Source organism: Rousettus aegyptiacus, unplaced genomic scaffold (genome assembly GCF_014176215.1).
Source record: "Rousettus aegyptiacus isolate mRouAeg1 unplaced genomic scaffold, mRouAeg1.p scaffold_m13_p_3, whole genome shotgun sequence".
Taxonomy (NCBI): domain Eukaryota; kingdom Metazoa; phylum Chordata; class Mammalia; order Chiroptera; family Pteropodidae; genus Rousettus; species Rousettus aegyptiacus.
The window spans coordinates 1,889,199-1,911,947 of record NW_023416306.1 but is presented as its reverse complement, the minus strand read 5'-3'; the positions used below and the strand labels follow the sequence as shown (position 1 = coordinate 1,911,947).

Genomic DNA, 22,749 nt, shown 5'->3' with positions numbered 1-22,749 from the left:
CGGGGGCGGGGGACCAGGAGCCGCCGGGCCAGTTCCTCGTTCTAAGCACCACCAGGACCCTCTGGGGTCATGGTGCTGGGCTTCGGTGGGACTTGTCCCCCGGGTGCGTGCCGCCTCCCCATCTCCCGACGTGACGATGGGTGCTGCTCTGCCCTGGGGCTAACAGCCACCCCCGTCTCTCCCAGCAAGTGAGACTGGAGGAGTTTGGGAGGCCAAAGATCGACGGGGAGCTGAAGGTCCGGTCCATAGTCAACCACACCAAGCAGGACAGGTGGGCGGAGCGGCGGCCTCGGGCGGGGGGCGGCCCGCGTGGCCGGGCACCCCGCTCCCTGCAGGTCTGGGAACAGCTTTTCCTGAGGAAAGAGCTGCCCGCCCGCCAGGCTTTGTGTGGCTCTGTTTTAATTGCTTCCTTCCTTCTCGGCGAGCCACACCAGCCAGCGGCGGCCACAGCCGTGGGGCGGCCCTGCCCGCGGCCGGCATTGGGTTGGGCTGGGGGGCAGCCAGAGGCCTCGGCTGGCGAGCCCGTAGGCTCCCCAGAGCTGGACAGGCAGAGTGGCTGCGTGAGCTCTTTGCCAAATGGCCAGGGCAGTGCCCAGGCCAGTGACGGGGGTGCCTGCGGCCGACACAGCTCGGCCACTGTTGTTCAGTTCTGTATCCGCACCTACTGTGCGCGAGGCCTGGGGCCGTGCTGAGGTCACAGCAGATGCGGGCCTGGCCCCCATGGGGCTCACAGTCCAGTGGGGGATGGAGCTTGGGGTCGGAGGAGCCCGGATGCACCTCAGGCCACGGGGGCAGGAGGGCAAGGAGGGCTTCCTGGAGGAGTCGTGCTGAGGGGCCGCGTCGGCAGTGGGGCCGGCAGGGAGCCCGGCTCGCCGCGGCCCGCGTTGGGAGCGCAGCGTGCTGGCCGAGCTGACGGGCCCCTGGCCACGCTGTCGGGCCAGGTACTTGTTCCTGTTTGACAAGGTGGTCATCGTCTGCAAGAGGAGGGGTTACAGCTACGAGCTGAAGGAGGTCATAGAGCTGCTGTGCCACAAGATGACCGACGACCCCATGAACAACAAGGACATCAAGAAGGTGGGCCCGGCTTCCCGCGGTGAGGGCGGGGCCGCGGCGGGTGGGGCGGGCCGCGGATCCCGCGGAGGGGGCGCGGGGGCGGGGGGGGGGGTGTGACAGCGTCCCGGTCCTCCTCCTCTCGCTGTGACGCCGGCTGCACAAGGCGAGCCTGCTCTGCGCTCGCCGGTACTTCCCCGGCCTTTCACCTTTGACTCTTTGCCGCGACTGGGCACGATAGGGTCACGGCGCCCCAGTGAGGACCCTGAGCAGAGGGGCCCGGCCCCGGGCCTCGTGCGGCAGCCAGGCCCCAGACCTGACTCCGGCCCCCATCGTCCCCCGCAGCAAGCGGGCCTTGCTGTACCTCCCCAGCCTGCTGCCTTGAAGGAGGGCTGGGGGGGCCTCGCTGTGGCCGGACAGACTCAGCTGTCCAGCCAGTGTGCTATGGCCGCCAGGAGTCTGGCCGTGGCTGGGGTGATGGGGGCGGGGCCGCGGGTGGGGCGGGGCCGCGGCTGGGGCGGGGCCGTGGCTGGGGTGATGGGGGCGGGGCTTGGGGTGGGCCCGTGGCTGGGGGCGGGGCCGCGGCTGGGGGCGGGGCTACGGGGTGAGACTGCCACTAGGTCCCATTTAGTCCTGCTTCCGCAAAGCTTCTGCATCCAGAGCTTGAGCACCTCCTGTGTGCAGCCTGGGCTAGATGTGGGGGCCACGAGCCAATGTGCTAATAGTCTCAGCCCCAGACTCTGGAGCTTACGGTGTAGAATGCAGGTTCCACCTGGAGGAGCTATGGGGGTGACCCCCCTAACCCTGAGGTCCTAAACCAGGTACCAGGGACCCTGAGGTGCTGACCTGAGGCCGCTCCTCAGGCTCTGGGCTAAAGACGCACCCCCCTGAGTCCCAGCCCCCGGCACCTTTCCCTTGGGAGGAAGGCCCCCTGGGTGCCCTATCCTGGGCACCTGGGGTGCGGTCAGCGTCCTGGGCTGCAGGGCCCACCGCAGGGCTGGGCCGAGCCTCATAGTGACCTCATCTCCCCTTTTCCTTCCCTCTCCTCATGCTTCCTAGTCTCATGGGAAAATGGTAAGCTCCTGGAGCCCGCTTCCCGCCCCTTCCCCATCTCAGGGCCCCGAAGCCAGCACTGCCTTCCGGAGCTGGGGGCCTGGCCCCGGGTCCTGTGGGCTCGAGCACGGCCAGCCCCTCGGCCTGCTGCTGCTTCCTTCCTCCCCCAGTTTCTTAGTTATGACGATGGCTTCAGTGCATGATGAAGGCTTTGCCTGTTTGCCAGGTCCCCTCCGCCCCGCCCGGCCCCCGTCCGCTCCCCCGCCTGGAGGGCAAGGGCCACACGCTGGGTCGAAACACCGGGCGGTCAGGGCGTTCGGAGCCCCCGTCTCGCTCTTCCTCCTTCCTCCTCTCTGGGCCTCTCCCTCCCTTCCTTTTCCCCTCCATCTTTTCGAATAAATGGGCCCAGACTTACCAAACTCTTCTCCTTGGGTCCCTTTAAATCTCCGGAGATGGCGAGGCCTGGGGGGTGGCCAGGGGCTCGGGGCGGCTGTGGCCGGCTTCGCCCTGGGCTTCTCAGGCTCCCGGCCTCTGTTGCTTTACTTCAGATAAGCGAGTCTCTTTGGCATCACATTTAGGGCGCAGAAGTGGGCGGGCCGGCCTCGTGGAAGGGCCCTGGGCGAGCTCCCTGGGGACCGGCTCAGTCATTCGTGGGGTTCAGCCGAGGGCACGCCTCGGGCAGGGCGGGCAGGAGAGGGGTCGCAGCGCATCTTCTTCGAGATTCGCACATGCACACGCACACGTGCACACGCAGGCGCCAGGGCCCGCGTCGGGGCGCCCGGGGCCCTGCCGCGTCACGTGCACCCCCGTTCCCCCCACAGTGGTCCTATGGCTTCTATCTCATCCACCTGCAAGGGAAGCAGGGCTTCCAGTTTTTCTGCAAGACGGAAGACATGAAGAGGAAGTGGATGGAGCAGTTCGAGATGGCCATGTGAGTCCCCGGGTGCAGGGGGCGGGGGCGGGAGCCCCCGGCTGGGTTTCGTTTGGGGGCGAGGACCGGCTCACATGCCCGGAGACGGAGACGGGCTCCATCACCCCAGCCCCACCTGGGCGACGTCCTGGCTGGTTTACAACCTCCCCGGGCACGAGGGCGGTCCCTCTGTCACAGCCTGCCCCCAGGCTCGGTCTCGAGCCCCTGTCCGGCAGAGCAGTGAGTGGCCGGGATGGTCAGGTGCCTGATGGACTCGTGGTGACCCCGATCCTCCGGGCCTCACAGGCTGCTGGATCGTCACCTGTTCAAAGCCACAGGGCTGTTTTCCCATGAAATCTAGGAGGAGCCCCGCTGTGTCCACTCCGTGCCGGGGACCCCAGACACCGCAGGCCGGAGCAGGGGGGTTCGTGCCCTCGCGGTCTGCAGTCGGGGGGGGGGCCAGGGGCTTTGTGCAGGCGTGCCCCCCTCCCGGGCCTTTACGTCCTGTGAAACAGACACGAACGGAAGGCCGAGGTCGGGGGTTTGCCGGGGATCGAAGGGGCTCGCGCCCGGCACACGTCCGTGTATCTGGCCAGGCTGTGGGCCGCCTCCCTGTCTGCCCTCGGCTCCCAGGGGCTGGAATTTTCTCCCCAACCTTCTGTGACGAAAACTAGATTGTTCCTCAGAGTTGAGAGGGGGCACGGGAGCCTCCCACGGCCCCGCCGCCCGCGTCTGGCCCTGCGTACCGTCGCATGCCCCTCCCCCGCTCCTGGCCTTCGCGCCGTCGATGGGGCACGTGTTTCTGAGTGGGTGGCAGGCGTCAGCTCACGCCCCCCCCCCCCGAGCACTTCGGGGTGCCTCTCCCGCTGCGCCTGCCCGCGCCAGGCGCTCGTCAGGGCCCGGCTGTCGCCGTCGCCGAGGGGGGCTGTCGTCAGCACCGCAGCCCCTGATGCCCCCACTCGCCCTCGCCCTGGCCGGGCGTCAGGCAGATCCAGGCTCGGGGCTCAGGGAGTCTGGGGCCCCCTTTCCCGCCGTCAGGTCAAACATCAAGCCGGATAAAGCCACCGCCAACCACCACAGCTTCCAGATGTACACGTTCGACAGGGCCACCAACTGCAAAGCCTGCAGGATGTTCCTCAGGTGAGGCCCCCGCCCCGCCGGCCCGAGGGCGCTGCGTGCGCCCTGCAGCCCAGCCCCGCCGAGCACCCGCCTCCCCGGCCCGGGCTGGCCCCGTCCCCGGCTGGCCCCGTCCCCGTCCCCGTCAGACCCAGCTGGGAGGGGCGGTGCCGCGTGGGACAGACAGACGGCGAGGCGGCCCCGGCGGTCCTGGGCCCTGCGCACGGCTTCGGGCGTGCGGGGCCAGGGGAGTGTCCTCCTCACCTCCGCCGCCCCCATGGCAGGGGCACCTTCTACCAGGGCTACCTGTGCACCAAGTGTGGCGTCGGGGCACACAAGGAGTGTCTGGAGGTGACGCCGCCCTGCAAGACGGGTGAGTGCCGCCTGCGGGCCCCGTCCCTCACGGCCACCCTCCGCCACCCTGCTGGCCCTGGCGGGGGGCGCATTCTCCCTTCCTGCCGTGCGACCCACGGCACAGGGCCCAGATGAGGAAACCGAGGCTGAGGGAGGGGAGGACACCTGCCCCGGGTCACACGGGGTCAAGGGCCCGGGGGGGCCCGGATTCTGAGCCAAAGCCCCTCCTAACTGGTGTCTGGGGCTTCCTCCGCCTGGTCTTTGCCCCTTTTCAGCTGTAAACTTCTAGAATCCACCCCCAGAATGGGCAGACTAGCCTTGTCGGTCACGTGGCAGTTTCTGATTACAGAGAAACCCCTCACCCCTGTTCTCCCACAGCCAGGGGGGCCTGGCCCCCCTCAGCCACACCGTGCTCGTAGCTGGCTCGCATGCACACACGCACGCACACACAGCACCCCCTGTGCCCCCCGCCTGTGCCTGTTTGTCAGATGGGGAGGCGTGACGCCTTGGGGTGGGGCGGGGCCTGAGCCTGCCTGACCGGCACCGGGCCGCCGGGCCTGCTCGAGACGCCTTGGTCTGGGAGGTGTCTTCAGGGCCGTGTGCCCAGCCTGCAGCGCCCGGCCAGGCTGCCAAAAACATGCCCGAGGGCTCCGGAAGGCGTTGGAGCCACCGCCTTGGGCAGGGCTGGCCCAGCCCTGAGGGGGGGCCTCGTTCCCGCGTCCCCTGACGCCCCCGTGAGACGGAGCTGTTGAACCGCGGCCCACACTCAGGGAAGCCATGCTGAGGGGGGCTCAGCTCGCTCCAGGGAGACAGGAAAACATGCCGGGCCTCGTCGCCCCGAGCAGACGATCGTGTCAGGGCCCCCGCTGGCTGGAGCGCTGGCCCAGCACCGTGGGCGGGAGGCGGCTCCGGCCGCCGGCCCCGTGCAGCCGGCCCGGCGGGGATGAGCCAGCGGCCCGGCGGCCTCCTCGGGGTGCAGGGCGCAGGCAGGGCCGGGTGGCCGCTCAGCTGCGCCCGCCGGCACTGCCCCCTGTGGCCGCAGGTGCCTCCGGCGGGCGGCTGGGCACCTCTTCTCCTTTGCCGTTGTTTGTTCTGCTTTTAAAAGTGACATACTCATCAAAACTGAAGGAAAAAGAGAAAGAAAAAGAAATAACATAGAAGAGAAAACATAGCCCATGAGCTTATCAAGAAATAACCAAAGGCAGGGTTTCGATATATTTTAAGTTTCCTTTTTTTTTTTTACAATGATGTTTCGGGGTGCCCCCACCCCCGATCATCGCCCACCGTTTCCCACAGAAAACTTAGAAAACGCAGAGACGAGCGAAGGAGACCGCGGCACCGCGGCCGGCCAGCGGGCGCCCGCCTCGTCTCTGACTCCCCCCGCCGCCCACCCCTCTGTGGTTCTGTGACCTGTGCGGCTGGGGTCTCGTCCGAGGGGCGGTTCTGAGCCACAGAGGTCGCAAGCGCCCCCCGCCCCGTCCCGAGGGCCCACGCGGGCGCCCGCTTCTGTTGTAAGGAGCCCGTGTTTCCCCCAAGGGCCTGTGCGTGCGTCCCCTGTCCCTCTGCTGGGGACGTTGTCCTGCCCCGGCCGCTTCCGGCCGTTTTGCTCTGGAGGGTTCCTCGCTGCTGTCCCAGGCTCTCCTCTCTCGTTCCGGGCCTTGGGTCCTGGGCAGCTCCGCCTCCGGGCTCTGCCGGTGACCCAGGCCACGGCGGGCTTGACCGTGGGCCGCCCCGGGGCCGCCTCAGGGAGCCCGTCGGGGCGGAGCCTTCCGCGTGGGCCCTGGCTGCGCTGCCCGCCCGGCGCCCGCCCGGCCCGTGGCCTCTGCAGGCCTGTCGGCCTCTCGCGTCTGCCCGGAGCGGTCTGCAGCCGCGAGTGTCAGGCAGTGTCGAGGTCGCTTCAGACACACACGTTCGCCGTCGTGGTCCCGGCCTTGTCCGGGGGCGAGGGGGCAGCCCAGCCTCGCAGGCGGCGGGGGCCCAGCCTAGGCCTGCGTCCCGCACTCAGGGTGTCCCAGGCAGGCGGACAGGATCCTCGAAACGTTTGCCTTCCGTCCGCTGCGCCGAGCTCGCGTCCTCGGGCACCCCGGCCCCTGGCGGCCGCGCGTCCAAGGCAACGGGGCTGAGCAGGCTGCATGGGCACCGGCACCTCCCGGGGCCCTCGGCGGGCGTCGCTGGCCGCCGCTCACGGAGCCTTCGCCCTGAGCCCGGGCTCTGCCCAGTGGCCAGGCGGCCGCTGCCGCGCGGCACAACCTGCATGTGTGTCGTGGGGCCTGGCGCCCCGTCCTTGTCCCCCCGTTTGGTTCTGGCCCCCAAACCAGAGCTCAGCTTCGCCGGCAGAAGCAACCAAGAGACCGTCAGGCACAGTGCCAGCTGCGCGTCTGTCACCTGCGGCCGACGCGCCGGCCGGGGAGTGGCCCTCACGGGCGCGCGCTCCTCGGCGTGCCCGGCGGCGCCTGTCCATGCGGGCGAGAGCCGCCCGGGCCTTGCCGCTGGCCCCTGGTCCTCTAAGGCCTCTGTCCTTCCTTTGCAGGTTCATCTGCAGACCTGGTGAGTCACCCAGCCATTCTCTCCCTGCCGCCCACAAACCCTGTGCACTGGGAGCAAACGACCCCGTCGCCCTGGCTCCCAGCACGGCCTCTGCGGTCGTGGGGGCCCCGGGGGCTGCCGCCCGCCCTCCCGTTCCGCTCCCGGCGGCTTGCTCACGCAGCGATGCCCCCCGCCCCCACCCCCGCCCCCGTCCTGATTTGCCTGAGAGCTCTCTATGCAGCTGACTCGGGGCGAAGTCCCTGACGCCGCCGATGGGGCGTAGACATCGGGTCACAACCCCAGCTGTGGGCTCCAGTGGAATTGAGCAGTCAGAGGCCCTGCTTGGGGCGCAGAGATGCTCTCGTGGGGGAGGGGAGATGCCAGCGTTTAGTCGTGTGCAGCAGGACACGTCCCCGGTAGAGGGGGCCACAGCTCAGAGCAGGGAGGCCCCAGGCCTGGGCTGGTCAGGGCGGGCTTCCTGGAGGAGGTGGGAGTTAATGGTAAGGAAGGGGCAGAGGGAGGAAGCGGATGCCCCAGGGCCGTGGAGGGCGCGGAGGTGGAAGGCGCGGTGAGAACGGCGGGGTCGTCGCCCAGGGAGACGGCGTCACCAGTGCCCTGGGAGTCCTGGCCGTGCCCGCCCTCTGCCTGCTTCCTGCCCGACCCCCCTGTCCGGGGCGTGTGGGGGGCGTCCGGGGCTTGGGCCGCTTTTGCTCATCACCGTTGTCTGTCCTTGCCCTCACAGGAAGCCTCCGGAGCGGGACCGGGTGAGTGTGGGACTTGGGCCCTTCTCAGCCATGGTCCGTGCGATCGGTCAGCCTGGGAGCCGAGCCTGGGCCTGGCCGCGGGGACCCCCCGGCCTCTCGCCGCCAGCCTCCCGCTGTGCACGCTGCCCCCTGGCCCCGCCCGCCTCCCGCCTGCGGCCGCCTTTCCCGGGGGTCTGACAGTGCAGCACCGGGCATGGGGACGGGGCCCGGCCTGCGAGGGGCAGCGTCCTTGCCGCCCAGGAGAGGCCCCGAGCGGCAGCGCAGAGGCCGGGCAGAGTGGCCATCCAAACGCTGCTGCCGCTGCCGCCCCCTGCGCCTCCACGGGCCGCCCGCTCTGTGCCGTGTCACGGGAACGTGGCTTCAAACGTGGAGAGTCGAGAGCGTCGTGTTCTGTGACATTTCCGTGCAGTCCAGGCAGTAACAGCGGCCTGGACCTGGTCACGAGGGAGCGAAACCCAGACCCGCCGCGGCCGCCGCCGGGCCCACGTGGGGCGGCCGGGCCCAAGCGGGGCGCCGCCCGCGAGGCCTGCGTGATCCCGGGGCTCAGCCGGGGCTGCGGTTGCTGCCCTCGAGCTGCCCGGGGCCAGCCGTGTGGCCTTGGCCAGTCCCTGGTCCTGCCGGCCCCGTGTCCTGCCGCACGTGGGGACACTCACGCCTTCGAAGGGCGTTGGGAAGAGATCGCGCGAAGCGCCGGTCAGTAGGCGGCCGTCCCCGCCGCGACCCCGCGCCGTTACCCTGCCGCCCACACGCACGCGCACACCACGCGGAGTCTCGCGAAGGGTCTGGGGGCGGCACGCCAGCACCTGCCCCCTCTCCGGGAGGGAGACCGAGGCCGGCAGTGGGGCGGGCTGCCGCTGGGCGGGGCCGCCGAGCCACCCCCTCCCGCCCTGTCCTCCGCAGGTCCCAAGATGGTGGCTGTGCAGAATTACCACGGCAACCCCGCTCCCCCCGGGAAGCCGGTGCTGACCTTCCAGACGGGCGACGTGATCGAGCTGCTGAGGGGGGACCCCGAGTCCCAGTGGTGGGAGGTGGGTCCTGGGGGCTTGGAGGGGCGAGGCCCTGGCTTCTCCCAGCCCCGACCCCTGGTTCAGAAGCGCAGGGCCCCCCAGCGTAGCGGGGGCTGGAGAGCGCTGGGCTGTTAGCAGGGCGTGGGCTCCGTCTTCCCGGGGTGTGAGCCTTTACCTGGGGGGCCTGCGGTGTCCCTGACAGTGGAAGCCCCCATCCTGGTCCTCCTCCTGCCCCCGCCGCGTCCTGCACACCCTCCCCCGGCGCCCCCGCCCCCCGCCATGCCCACCCCGCCCCGGTTCTGTCCAGCACCATCGCCAGGCAGCCGGGCCAGGCCCCGCCGCAGACCGTCCGACCGGGTCCGCTGCCCTCTGGCGGGGGAAGGGCCAGTCGCTTCGCTTCTGGGGGCCTCAGTGTTCACATCCGTGAAGTGGGGACGCCCCTCACCCTCCCGCCCCACCTGGTTCTGAGGTCACCTGAGGCCACGGCAGGGAGGTGACGCCGTCACCCGCTCCCCAGGAACTGCCCTCATCCTGTCCTGAGGAGCCTGAGCCTGCGATGACGCCACCCCCACTGCCCTGACCGTCTGTCCCTTCCAGGGTCGGCTGCTGCAAACCCGGAAGTCGGGCTACTTCCCCAGCGCGTCTGTGAAGCCGTGCCCCGTGGACGGCAGGGTGAGTGTTCGCGCAGACGCTTCTGGAGCCTGGCGGCCGAGGCGCGGGGTGCGAGGCTGTCTGCCCGCTCGGGAGGCCCTCGTTAACGCCGTCCTGAGCTGGCCCGGGCTCAGGGGCGCAGCCGCAGAGAAGGGGGGCCGTTGAGGAGCGGGGCGCACTCCTGCTCCACACCGGTGGGTGTCACCGAGGCACCGGCCGCCCCTGTGGCCCTGGCGGTGGACTGACGACCGGCCGCCCTCCTCCGGCCGTGGGGACTCTGTGTGTCCTCTCAGGCTGCTGCACGGCCCTGGGGGGCCACGGGGAGCAACGGCTCAGACGCGGGGTTCAAGGCCAGGTCGTGAGGGTGGAGAAAGGCGACATGGCTTTGCTCGTCCACGTGGCCTGGAGCAAATGCTCGGCCCTGACGAAAGCCTCCAGCAGCCGGCCTTGAATAGATGGAATTGCCCCTCCCCCGCCAAAAAAGCGGCTGGGGGGGAAGTTCTGGGCCATCTCGGACGGTCCCTGCAGGCGGCAGAGGAGGACAAGCGCCCCTCACTCACGAGTGTCTCCCCGCCTCCGGCCTCAGTTTCCCCGTCTGCGTGGTGAGTGGGCGGAGAGGGCCCGGTGGTCCGGGAGGCTCCGCCTCCCTTCGGCCGCAGCGAGGGGCCTCGTCCCCAGACCGGCCGTCTTGCGTGCGGCTGCCGCCTGGGCCCCGCCGCTGCCGGCCAGACGCCTGCCCAGGGCCGGGGCCTGCATGCCCCAGGGAGCCGTGGGCAGGGCCCCGTCCCCGGCCGAGGGCTTGCTGCCGCCTTTGGTCACTCTGCTCCTGGGAGCTAGGCGTTAGCTGGTGGCTCCCCATTCACTCACTCACTCATTCAGTCAGTCAGTCAGTCGTTCACCCTGCCAAACCCTCCCAGAGGTGGCGAGTGCGGGCCGCTGCCCTCTGGGACCGTGCCGTCCAGTGGCCCTGGGGCTGGAGGAGCAGCCGTTGCTGGCAGCCCCCTCCGGCCCCCACTGCGGGCGGCCCCTGGGGGGCTTTAACTGGAATGTGTTCCTTTGCCAGCCACCTGTCGGCCGGCCACCGTCCCGGGAGATGGACTACTCGGCCTACCCCTGGTGAGTGCACCGTCTGGCCCCTGGCTGTGGGGTGCAGCCCACACCCCCACGAGTGGGCTGGGTCTCGGGTCTCGGCGCTCCCCAGGCCGGCGGAGCCTGGGGGCTCCTCTCTGCCCTTGGCACTGTCTCCCCCTCGCCAGACAGGAAGCCCTTTGCGTGCTCTGGAGATTTATTGTTTAAAATACACGAAAGTGGTCCGTTTAAGGCGAAACCGATGATGGTGTGTTTCCTCGTGCTGTTGCTTGACGAGAACATGAGGCTCTTTCGATGAGCGAAGGTGGACGTGCTGGCGATGAGGCACCGGTCGGCCTGGGGTCCAGCTTTAATGGCGGCACCCGCCGGGCCTCCGGGCCGCCTCGGGGAGTGGCGCCCTGTAGTGGCCGCTGTAACGGGCAGCTTCGGCGTGGTAACCCGCTACCCCGAGCACCTCGCCTCCTGGGTCTCGGTTCGGGGCTCGTCCCGGAAGCCACCCGTGCCCAGCGGCCGTCCCCGGCGCCTCGCCTGAGCCGCTCTGTCGTGGCCCTGAGAGTCGGGCTGACCACGCGGGCGCTCCGCCCGCACCAGGTCTCCCGTGGGCGGGACCGAGCTGGGACTCGCGCTTGACAGGCTGTTAGCGTGGAGTCGCCCTCGGTTGCTCCGTGTTCACACAAGGTCCGATTCGGCCTGACGGGGAGGCAGGGCACGGGGTCGGTGTCGGGGCGGCGGCTCCCCTCCAGCGGGGGTGGCGGAGACCCGTCAGCAAGGGGTCGGGGGTCTTCAGTGGGTGCCCCTGAAGTAGCGACATGCCTCGCGGGCCCCGCGGTCTGTGGAGCGGGGCCCCCAGGGGCCTGGCCGAGGTCGGGGGTCCTCATGCCCCCGTGACCTTCCCTGTGGCCCATGTGCTCACGGGCAGACGTGACGCCCCCCCCCTCCGGCCCCCAGCCTCCTCTGGACGGCACCCGTGGGCGCTCTGCAGACCGCAGCCGTTGGCTCAGGGCGGAGGCCGCCGTCGGCCGTGTGGCGGGCGGGTGCAGCCTCGTCTCCCCTCGGCCCCTCTAGGTTCGCAGGCAGCATGGAGCGGCAGCAGACGGACAACCTGCTCAAGTCCCACGCCAGCGGCACCTACCTGATCAGGGAGAGGCCGGCGGAGGCCGAGCGCTTCGCCATCAGCATCAAGTACGGGCGGCCGGCGGGCCGGGCGACCCGACCCCTGTGCCCTTCCGACCCCTGGGGCCACGTCCCCTCCGGCTCCTGGGGGTGTTGGGTTGGGGGCGGCTGTGGAGCAGTTGCTCAGACCAAGACCCTTTTGAGATGGGTCTGTGCAGCGTGGCTGGCCCGGGCCCCGCGCGACGACCCAGCGGCCGGCAGCCCACAGCTGCCCGGTGGGCGCGCTTGGTCATTTTCAGGTCATGGGGACCAGAGACGCTCGTGAGGGCTCAGGGACCTCCCCCCAGTCCCAAGGGGGGCCTTCGAGAGCTCAGAAAGGCCACAATGCTGCCAGTGGCCTTCAACTCAGGTGCCCTTCCCGGGAGCCGCCCCTCATGGGTCTGCCACCCCCTCTTCAAGAGACAGAATCTGACTGGGGGTTGGTCACCACTGGCTTAGGACGCCCACGAGATGGGGTCTCGGGCCCAGCCCAGAGTGCCTGGCGGGCTGGTGCTCGGTGGGTCTGGGGAGGAAGGTGCAGAGTTGGAGAAAACTGGGAGATGCTGTCAGAGCTGGGGTCGGGGCTGCTCCCTCGGCCTCCGGGGCCCAGGTCAGACCTTTAACGTGTAAACCACGCTGCGAAGGCTTCACCAGGCGGTGGGGGGACCGGAGGAGGGGGACAGTCCCAGTGCAGAGGAGAAAGCGAGCAGAGCCCTGAGTTGGGATGTGTCTGGATGGACGAGAGGCATGGGGCTTCGGGGCCTGAGCCCTTAGAGGCTGACCGGGAGTTTGGGCTCCAAACCAGCAAGGGGGACCCACAGATGGATAGGCAAGCAGTGGGGGTCGGCTCGGCTGGGGTGGGGTGAAGGGCCTGTGGGGCGAAGGTTGAAAGGGCGTGCCCGCAGGAGCCGGGGCCGGGAGCTGGGGCCAGGCCCGTGCTCCCACATAGCCGTGACGAGCCCGGACCGAGGGCTGGGCGGCTGCTGAGGCCCGTGCCTTTCCCCCAGGTTCAATGACGAGGTGAAGCACATCAAGGTGGTGGAGAAGGACAGCTGGATCCACATCACGGAGGCGAAGAAATTCGAAAGCCTCTTGGTACGTGGCTCCGTGGCTCCCGCCGCCTGGCCCCAGGGGAGGGAAGAGGGCTCGGGCTGCCCGCCGCAGCCACACCAAGGGGAAGCCGGGCTTGCAGAGTGGGGGGGGGGGGTGAGAGCCCAGCAGGGGTCCCCCACCGCTGGGCTGGGGGCCACTTCCTGGGGGGGTGAGCGAGTCTTCCCAGAGTGAGAAGGAGCCAAGGAAATGCATTCGTACGGCTCCTTGGGACAGTTAGGGCCTCGTCACAGCCCCAAGTCAAGACTGTCGCCCCAACCCCCGCAAAGGGCCAGGTGGTTGGCCATGCTGGACGATGAGTGGGGAGGGCCTGACCACTCTGGCCACCGGCATCACAGCCACCATTCCTGCCAACTGTCCTCCCAGAGCCCAGGGCCTGGCACATGGCCGGCCTCATGTGGAGGGTGGGGTTCCAATAGACCTCGCCCCCCACCTGCCCCCCCATCTGCCTCCGTAGCGCACACCTTCCCAGCCCGGCCAGAACGCAGGTGAAAGCACAGCCCTCCTCCAGATGGTTTTAAAATTGGACCCATGATTTCTTTCGTACAAGCGGTCCATGCACTGAGAACATGTAACCACAGTACCTCGCCTCTGAGACCCCTCCCCCCGCCACGGCCACAGAAAACCACCAAGCAGGATAGAAAGTGTCCACGATCCCTGCACCCCCCAAAACCCAACGTCCATGTTCCCGGGCGCGTCCTCGCCGCCTGCGAGTCCGCTCGGGTGTGGTTTGCACGGGCACCGTCCCAAACGCAGCCCCCGGCCGGCCCCGCCTCCCCGACTTCTGGCCAGCCCTTCAGCGTGTGGGCGCTGGCCGCCGGGGTCACCCTCCTCTCTCCCCGGCTGGTGCCCGCGTGGCACGCGCTTCCTGGCCTTGGGCTCAGGGACCCTCTCTCTTCCTTGGGTCAAAAGTCTTAGTGATGCTGACCACCCATCCTGGGGCGGGAGCGGAAGGGGACTCCTCAGGGGTCAGGGAGAGGAGTCCCCCACGCGACCCCGTGGAGGTGGGCGAGGGAGGCGGGGGCACCCGGGAGGGCTTCCTGGAGGCGGCGGCCGTCAGTGGGCACGTGCGTCCTGCAGGAGTTGGTGGAGTACTACCAGTGCCACTCGCTCAAGGAGAGCTTCAAGCAGCTGGACACCACGCTCAAGTACCCCTACAAGTCTCGGGAACGCACGGCCTCCAAGGCCTCCAGCCGGTCCCCAGGTAATGCCCACGCCCACCTGGCCCACCGTGCTCAGCTGGAGGTGTGCGCCCCTCCCTGCTTCCCACCCCCAGGCTCTCACTGCCCACCCGCCCCTGAGGAAGGCTTTCCGTGGGGCACTCTGACCTGGGCCGGGAGCCTGTCCTCGATTCCCGCCCCCGGGAGCAGTGGCCCAGACCCCCCTGAGCCAGGGCACCCTGGTGGCCCCAGGTGACAGGTGGGGGGTGCCAGCTCTGAATTCCTGCTCCGAGTCTCGGTGCCTTTGCCCGGAGGTCAGCATGGGGAGAGGACAGGGCAGGTCCCACCTGTCCTCAGACCCCTCCCTGTGCCCCAGCCTCCCAGGGGTCCCCACGGGGAGAGCCAGCCCAGCCCCGCCCTGGGCCACGTGGAGTCGGGGGCAGGGTGGGCCCACAGGCTTGGCATCCAGCCCAGTACCCTGTCCCCTGAGGTACCCTGCATCCTCTAGCCTAGAGGGGCCTGCAGGACGGTGGGCCCCACTGGGCGAGCAGGCCAGCAGACAGGTGAGGGCCTTCAGTGAGCCCCTGCCACGTGCTGGGCAGGGGGCCGGGCGAGCAGCGCCTGTGGGTCCCCATGCACCCCGCCCTGGGCCCAGGGGCCTCGGTCGTGCTGCCCCTGGCCCCTCGCGGCTGCGCCCCTGCGGCCTTCGACCTCGAGCCTGAGAGTCTGAGAGTCCGGAGCCCGCTCGCCCTTCGCCATGCCCTTCACGCTCTCTCTCGCCTCTTTGCAGCTTCCTGCGCTTCCTACAGCTTTTCTTTCCTCAGTCCTCAGGGCCTCAGCTTGGCTCCCCAGGGCTCCTCCTCGCCCTTCTGGCCAGGTACCGCTGCCCTCGGCGCGTGGGGGGCGGCCTGCCTCGGGGCCGCCCACTGGCCCACGGCCCCTGCCTGACGGTGTGCGCAGCTGCCCTCAGCGGGTGTGGCCCCGACAGAGGGGCCAGAGGGGCGTGGGACGGGGACGCAGGTGGCTTGGCAGGTGGGCGGGGCTGCTGCTGGCACCTGAGGTCCCAGTCGGGCTTGGCTTGGCGCTGTTCTCACTGCTGTCACCTGGCGCGCTCTCCCCGATGGCCACGCCCTCCCCGGTGGCCACGCCCTCCCCGGTGGCCACGCCCTCCCCGGTGGCCACGCCCCTGCTTGTCAGCCATTGTCCTTTGCTGCTCCCTGAGAGCTTTGCCTCTGGTCGCGGTGACAGCCAGGCGGCCACCCGCAGGGGCAGCTGGGAGTGGAGCCCGCAGGCCCCGCTCTGGTCGTGGGACCTGGCTGCAGGGCGACAGGGTCTTGGTGGCCCCGACCGCATGGCCCTGCGCTGCCTCTGCCAGGGCCAGAGCCCTTCCCAGTCGCTGTATGTGTCCCCATTCACCATGGTCATTGTCACCTGTCTATTGACTCCTGGGTCCCAGCCTGAGCCTGTCCAGCCGGATTTCCAGTTGGTTTGGAACTGGGGACACAGGGAAGGAGGCCGTGCTCTGCAGCCCCAGCCCAGGCACTGTGTCAGAGTGAGGGTGGCTGAGCCGCCCACTGGCCACGTGACACCTGTGCACCGGGCACGCGGCCAGGAGTTGTGCCCGCCTGAGCGCTGGCATCTGCTCTTGTCCCCGTGAGCACGCCCGCTCCTGCGGTGGCCCCCAGCGCAGGCGGTGACCGCTCTGACCGCCTGCACGGGGAGCTCGGCCGGACCGCGCCACACTGGGCTGGCGGCCGTGTGACGCCGCTGTCTGTCCCCACAGTGCTCGCGCCCCGCGTCATCGGCACGGCGGTGGCCAGGTACAACTTTGCGGCCCGGGACATGCGGGAGCTCTCGCTGCGGGAAGGCGACGTGGTGAAGATCTACAGCCGCATGGGCGGCGACCAGGGCTGGTGGAGGGGCGAGACCAACGGGAAGGTGAGTGGCCGCGCCCTGCCGCCCTGCTCCCGGGGCGGGCCCGGCCGGGCTGCGCGCGCTGGCACCGCGTGAGGGCCCGCGCCCCCGCCAGCACTGAGGCTCGCGCCCGCCCCCGCTTCGGCCCCGCAGCGCGGCCCCGTCCCGCGCCAGCGCCGTGGTGCAGCCCCGCCCCCCGCCGGCGGGCACCACAGCCCCGCCCCTGCCCCCCCACGGCGCGGCCCCGCCCCGCGCCGGCCCCCCTGCCTCTGGCACCGTGGCGCGGCCCCGCCCCCCGCCGGCTGGCACCGTGACCCCGCGCCCCACCGCGCCCCGTGCCCCTGGCCGCAGACCTGGGCTTCCCGGGTCGGGTCTGATCCGGGCCTGGGCGTCCTTGCTGGGCCCCACTGACGCCCTGGGGACGTGGGGGGCACACGCCCGATGGGTCCCTGCCCACCCTGCACTGCTGCGCCTCTCCACGACCCCGGGGCCAGCGCCCGGCCTGGCCCTGTTCTGTCCGGGCCGCCCAGCAGGGTGCCACAGCGTCACCGCTTGGAAAATGCCTCTCTGTCCCTAGGGCTGCAGTGCCCCCTGCAGCACGGCAGGCTGCGGAGGGCCGGCCTGCGCTGGCTCCCATCACTCACCGTTCCGTCCAGGTGACGGGAACCCACCTCCCTCTGCCCAGTGTTGTCTGCCCCGGGAGACCCTCGGGCCTCAGCGGTTTCACACCCACCAGGCCTTCAGAAGCATGAGGCTGGAGTCCCGGGTGACTGGCCTCAACGTGGCCCCTGGGAACCTGCAGTGGAGCACCTGGGGCTGCTCACACCTGAGCCCGCTCACACCTGGGCCCGCTCACACCTGGACCCACTCACACCTGGGCCCTGGCCTCGGGTGCAGAGCCACCCAGTTTCCCGGGAGAGTTCAGAGCAGAGCTAAGCTTTAGAGCCTTCCAGATCCAGTTACTTTGCCCGTCCCGTTGTCGTGAAATGTCTTTTCATCTCTGGCCGTTTTTTCTTGCTGTAAAGTCTACAGCATCTGTAGATGATGATTAGCGGTGGATGGTTAGTGTTTTGTGTGGCACTTTTTTCCTTTCGTGTTATTTCCAACTTTTCCGTGTTCTTATATTTAAGATAGAAGATGAAAGGTTATAAACAGGTTTTCTGAAGCCTGTCTGATCTTAGAGTCTTTGCCCTTTAATAGGTGTACGTAGCTCATTTACATGTAATGTAACGCCTGAGGTATTTGTTTAAAACCCTCATCTTTCCGTTTATTTTCGTCGCATTTTTTCCTCCTCGTTTCTTCTCGCCTGCCTCCTTTGGGATTAGGCAGTATTTCCCCCTATTCCGCTTCCTGCCGCTTTGACGGGTTCGTTAGTGATGCGTTCTTCGTCCGTTACCGGGGTCGCCTTAGGGGTACCCGCACGCACTCGGGTCCTCGGAGAGCGCCTCGAATCAGCCCTCCTGCTCCCCGGACGATGCGGGGACCTCACCACTTCGGCTCCGTTCATTTTCCTCTCGACTTTGGGGAAGCGTTGTCACGTTTTAACCCCATGAGACATGGTCGTTGGTTCAAGCGGTCAGCGGCCATTTAGATGTACGTCCGTTGGCCTCCCCGGGCTCCCCGTTCCTCCCTGCGTCGCCCCGTTTCCCCCCACGCCACGCGCCTGCCGCCCGAAGTCCCTCCCTCTTCACTGCGTTTTTACCGCGAGTCTGCTGCGGTTGGGTTGAACGCTTCCTATTTCTCTTTCTTTTTCTAACGGTCTCATTGTAGGAGGTCTGTGACTTATTGTACTACACTTTCAGACGTCAGGAAAAGTCGCTCTAGTACGGAGAACTCCCACGTGCCCAGATTTACCAGTTGAGGGTGATCCGATCATTCGCTTCGCCGTTTGCATCCCCTCTGTGCGTGTGTGTGTGTGCGCGTGTGTGTGCGTGTGTGCGTGTGTGTGTGCGCACGCGTGTGCATGCGTGCGCGCGCGTGTGTGCGTGTGTGTGTGTGCGCGCGTGCGCACACACCCTTGTTTTTCTCTCAGCCATTGGAGAGTCAGTTGCAGACATTCCCCTACACAGCTCAGTGTGTGTTTCGGGGACACGCCCCTTCGGTCTAGCCCGCGGCCCGCGCTCAGGCCTCCCAGCTGTCCGCAGTGTCTCCTCTGGCTAGAGCTCCCTGGCCCTGGGGCCAGTCCGGGTCCGTGAATTGCATCCCCCCGCCACGACGCTCAGCTCACTTTCGTCTGGGACGGTTCCTCGGCCCTCGTCCGCCTTACCTGACTGACGTTTTTGAAGAGCGTGGGCCAGTTACTTTGTAGACGGTCCCTCAGCAAGGTTCGTTTGACATTTCCTCGTGGTCCGGTTGAGGCTGTCCGTTTCAGGGGGGAGCGTCGCAGTGGGAGGCCACGGATTTTCCTGTGCCATCGCGTCCTCGCCGAAGGCACGGAATGTCAGTTTGTCCTATAACCGTGACACTAACTTAGATCACTTCAGTGACAGTGGTACCTGCCGGGTTTCTCCACGGTGCAGTTGCTGCAGTTAATAAATAATTTTCAGGGTAATAGTTTGAAATGAGATAAATATCTCGTTTCACATCAAACTTTCACCTAATTAGTCTTATCATTAACTGGTGAATTTTGCCTAGTTAACTATGTCTACCGTGGTTGAAAAATGGTGGTTTTCTCACTTGCTTCTCCTCCAGTTCCTAGGAGACACTCTGCTGCAGGGAAGGGCCCGCCCTTCGCCCCTTACTCGGTCTCCCCCGGGAGTCGGTCGTCTCTGGTGAGACCGGTTTCCTTTTTGGGAGCGGATATGCCGAGCTCATGTTCGAAGGGCACTGTCACGGGGGATCGAATTCTAGGCCATGGGATGCTCCTCTCGGCACTTCGATGGCGTCCTTCCACTGTGCACGGCTCCCGACGCCTCTGTAGAAACGTTCGTTGACGTTCTTAATGTCGCTTCTTTACAGGAAATGGCTTTAGAAACTCACCGCCGGACTCCATGTAAAGCAAAAAATAAGCCTTTATTTTTGATTAGTTTTGCTACAGTGCAGGAGTCCCCAACCCCCGAGCCGCGGACCAGTACCGGTCCGTGGCCCGTTAGGAACCGGGCCGCACAGCAGGAGGTGAGCGGCGGGGGAGCAGGCGAAGCTTCCAGCGCCGCCTGAGCCCCAGCTCCACCTCAGATGCTCAGGCGTTAGATTCTCACAGGAGCACCGGTCCCTGGTGCCACCACACAGGTTGGGGGCCGCTGCTCCAGTATGCCCACGCTGGGTTTTCTCCGTGTTCATTCTGCTTGAGATACGTAGAGATTGTTTAACCTGTGGCTGGTGCCCTTTGGTTGGGGAAGTCTCTTCGGATGGGGTGCCTGTGCCATCCTCTCGGGTTCCACTCGCATGGCTGTTAGGTCTTTTCACCGTGCCCCGTTTTATGGGTCCTTCATCCACGAACTCTGGCTTTCATCCAGGTACTTTCCACAGGTCCGTCTTCCAGGTCACTCGTCTTCTCATTTGTTTTGTCTAATCTGATGGTAACTCCTTCTACAGGGTTCTTAATTTCAGTCACTGTATTTTTCAGTCTTAGGATTTCTGCTTGATTTCTGAGTTCAGCGCTCTGCTAAACTTTCTGCCTTTTCATCAGTTTTCTGAAACATACACGTTAGAGTTATTTAGGTTTCTGTCGTCTGTGTTTTCTTAGTTTCTGTCACGTGGTCCTGACTAAATGCTGAGCTTGCATGTAAAACAGAGACAGTTCCCTGGATGATGTTATTTTTCTCCAGATGGGTCCCCCCCACCCCCCCACACCCCTGGCCGTCAGCTAGAGAGGATGCAGATCATCTTCTGGCTGAGGGCTGGTGCATTTTGGGGTCACCACTGCTCCCGGGCCACCGTCCTCTCTCGGGGCAGGACTGGCTCAGAATTCCAGCCTTTCGAAGGATGGCCCCATCTCCACGAGCCTCTACTCGCCTGCAGCCCCGACACACACACACCGTTACGTGAGCCTGCTGGTTTTTTTTTCAGACTGGCTGGTTTCCTTCAACATACGTAGAAGAGGAGGGCGTCCAGTGACGGTGACGGCCAGGGTGCAGACGGGCCTAGCGGATCCGTGGAAGGGCTGCTCCCGCTCACGTCCGTCCAGCTCCGTGGCTCGCAGGGGGCGATGCCCGCTGGCCTTCCGGTCTTCACGAGCTCCAGCGACGGGGAAGGCGTGCAGAGTCCCGAATGCGCACCGGTCTGCCCTCGGTGGCCTGTCCCGGGCTCACTGCTTGTACATAGAGGAAGTCTGGGCCGGCCCTGCTGTGGCCGTCGCCGGCGGCGTTGCGAGCCAGGTGCCGGGTGCCAGGCGAGGCCTTCAGGAGCCTCGGTTTGAACAGCAGATGCGTCCCAGAGATGGCTGGGGACAGCGGAGGGGACCTGCCCCTCACCCTTTCCGCTCAGCCCCTAGACTTTCAGCCCTCTTGCTTCCTGCTGCTCCCTGGGGTGGCTTCCAGCCGTGAGAGGCAGCCGGGCGCCTGTGCGGCCCCGGCTGCGCTCCGGTGTAGGTGAGAGCGTCCCAATGGGCCTGTGCACTGCCCCTCAGCCGCCTCGTGTCCCTCTGCTCAGGGCCTGCGGAGACCCCTGGGGCTGGCCCCTCTCCCAGGAGGAGCCTTGGGGGCGGGGAGGTTGCTGGCCCCGCCCCGGTCACCGGTACTGTCTTTGCCCTGCTCCGCCCGAGGCACGTCTGTCCGGTCCTGCTGCCAGTGGAGAATCTTCTGTAAACCCTGATACGGATGGGAAGAAACCCGGCTTGTCCCCTCGCTCGTCCCTGCTGCTCACAGTCCCTTCCAGGGAGGAGCCCCGCACCGCCCCCCTGCAGCCGGGCCCTCTGGGTCTCCCGTGTCCTCCAAGGCCATCCCCGAGGGTCCCCCAGCCTTTGCATGGGATGTCGGTTCTTGCCCTTGGCAGCGGTTCCTGCCCAGGGTTCCTACAGCTCATGGCCTGGGCCTGTGGCCAGCCCAAAATAAGTGCCCTTGGGGGTGGCTCTTCACCTGAAATCCCCCCTCATGACCTCCTGGCCTTTGACCTCCAGCCGGGTCGGCTAGACCCCGTTTTCTCTGCCTGGATGTCGCGGAACTAGCGACACCCTCCCTCTGAGCTCTGTGCCAAAGCTGCTGGTGAAGCCCGGGCTTCGCAGGTCCCCTCCTGCCTTCAGGCACCTGCACGGCCCTGTGCGGGGAGCGGGGACCCGGCTGCGGGGCGCTGGCACGGCCGGCCCCTGCCGGCTCGGGTGCTGCTTGCCACGCTGCACCCTGGGGCTCCTCTGAGGTCAGCCTCGTCGCCTCCAGGCTTGGCTCCTACACTCAGCACCCTGCCATGGGGAGCGGTGGGGAGGGGTCACATGGGGGACAGCGGGGTCGAGCGAGAGGGCGTTCCGCAGGGCTGGGGAAGTGAGGTGGACAGGATCGCGTGGGGGGCGTGGAGTAGGGGGGAGAGTCGCCCCGGTGGGGGCGAGCCGCGCCCCCCGGCTCTGCCGCCCCGCGTGAGCCCGGGGGGCGGGGAGGGGACCAGCCAGCCTCCTTCATTTTTTACTGTTGTCGGCAAAGCTTTGTTGTTTTGTTTTCGATTTGACTTGTTCGCTTTTTAAGGGAAAAAGAAGTGTGTAATTATTTCCTCCAAGGCTTCCATTATGTATCTGTGAATAATAAGGAAGAGATTATATAACAGCAAGAAAACGATGTGTGTTTGAGGTCATCTCGAAACCAGTCGTACTGATAGCGGGGTCACTGGGAGAACGGTGCGGAGCCCCGGTTTTTGTGAATGTTTGGTTTTTTTTTTTTTTGAACATGGATTCGGTTCGGTTTGTTTTTGCACTGCACGAGGCAGGAGAGGAGGCGGCCGAGCCAGCGGGGGTGCTGGTGGTTTTGGCTGGAAACGGGGCTCCCTCCGGACGGGGCTTCGGACCTGGGGCCTGAGATGAGCTGTGAACACGCATGCGGGCCGCGGATCTGGGGTCCCGCGGCTGGAGGCCACCCCGCGTGGAACGCAAACTGTACATTTGCCAACAGGTTTTTTCAGACCATGGTTTTTACTGCAAATAAACCTGAGTTCTTTTCTGCAGGAGGGGCTGGTTTCCTGTCTGTGTCCAGCAGGGTCTGCCCCACCCCGGGGGTGAGGGGAGGCCCAGGGGGCGTGGCCCACGTCAGACACAGGCCCTGGGCAGCCCAGCCTTGGGCAGAGGCCGTGGGTCTGGAGGGGGTGGGGGTGCCAGGGCCTGGGCTGCGGCTCCTCCCGCCGGCCCAGCACCGCAGGGTCCCGCCGGCTGCCGCAGAGGGGCGGGCGCTGCTGTCCCCCGCGTGGATGGATTTCGAACCCCAGCCCTGGCACCGGCACATTTCCGCGCCTCCCACATTGGACGCAAAAATGGCACTGTCCCCGGAGGTGGGTCTGTGGCCTGAGAGAGACAGTGGTGATGGAGAGAGGGCTCTGTCCCTCGCGGAGAGCCGTCGGGGGCAGTGGGCCAGCCTGGCACTGTGCCCCCAGCCGCCCTGTCCCCGGCGTGCGCTGCCCTCCTCACGGCCGTGGTCCAGGGCGGCTCCCGGAGCTGCCGGGCTCGCGGCCGCGGCCAGGAGGAAAGGCCGGCGCTGCTCTCCGGCTCCCCGCCCTGCCGGGGTCCCGGCTGCAGTGGAGGCCGGAAACGCAGGCCTGAGCCGGGCTCACGGCCACCCTGGACAACGCCGGGCCCCGTTGCTGAGGGCACGGGAGCGTGGCCGTTGGGGTGGGTGACCAGCCACTCCCGGGACCCACCCCGAGGGCGGCAAGTTCAGACGTCCGGGGTGGCACAGATGAGTGTCCGAGCCTCCCCATCCGGCTCTCAGGGCCCAGAGCCCCAGAGCTGGCCGAGGCAGACGCCCCGAGAACCAGAGGGG

The 22,749-nt window shown here is 67.3% G+C and overlaps 1 protein-coding gene across 1 annotated transcript in view; it reads left to right on the top strand.

Annotated features, from left to right (window-relative positions):
* VAV2 (vav guanine nucleotide exchange factor 2) overlaps window positions 1-21,943 on the top strand; it is a 108,627-nt gene extending 86,684 nt beyond the window's left edge. The window contains exons 13-27 of the mRNA XM_036218204.1: window positions 186-271; window positions 942-1,074; window positions 2,925-3,034; window positions 4,052-4,153; window positions 4,414-4,502; window positions 7,014-7,030; window positions 7,752-7,773; window positions 8,674-8,801; window positions 9,378-9,452; window positions 10,495-10,547; window positions 11,586-11,702; window positions 12,680-12,767; window positions 13,863-13,986; window positions 15,726-15,880; window positions 19,865-21,943. Of these exons, the coding sequence (XP_036074097.1) occupies window positions 186-271; window positions 942-1,074; window positions 2,925-3,034; window positions 4,052-4,153; window positions 4,414-4,502; window positions 7,014-7,030; window positions 7,752-7,773; window positions 8,674-8,801; window positions 9,378-9,452; window positions 10,495-10,547; window positions 11,586-11,702; window positions 12,680-12,767; window positions 13,863-13,986; window positions 15,726-15,880; window positions 19,865-19,912 (1,347 nt within the window). The 3' untranslated portion in view covers window positions 19,913-21,943. The remainder of the gene's footprint in view (window positions 1-185; window positions 272-941; window positions 1,075-2,924; window positions 3,035-4,051; window positions 4,154-4,413; window positions 4,503-7,013; window positions 7,031-7,751; window positions 7,774-8,673; window positions 8,802-9,377; window positions 9,453-10,494; window positions 10,548-11,585; window positions 11,703-12,679; window positions 12,768-13,862; window positions 13,987-15,725; window positions 15,881-19,864) is intronic.
* The last annotated feature ends 806 nt before the right edge of the window (window positions 21,944-22,749 follow it).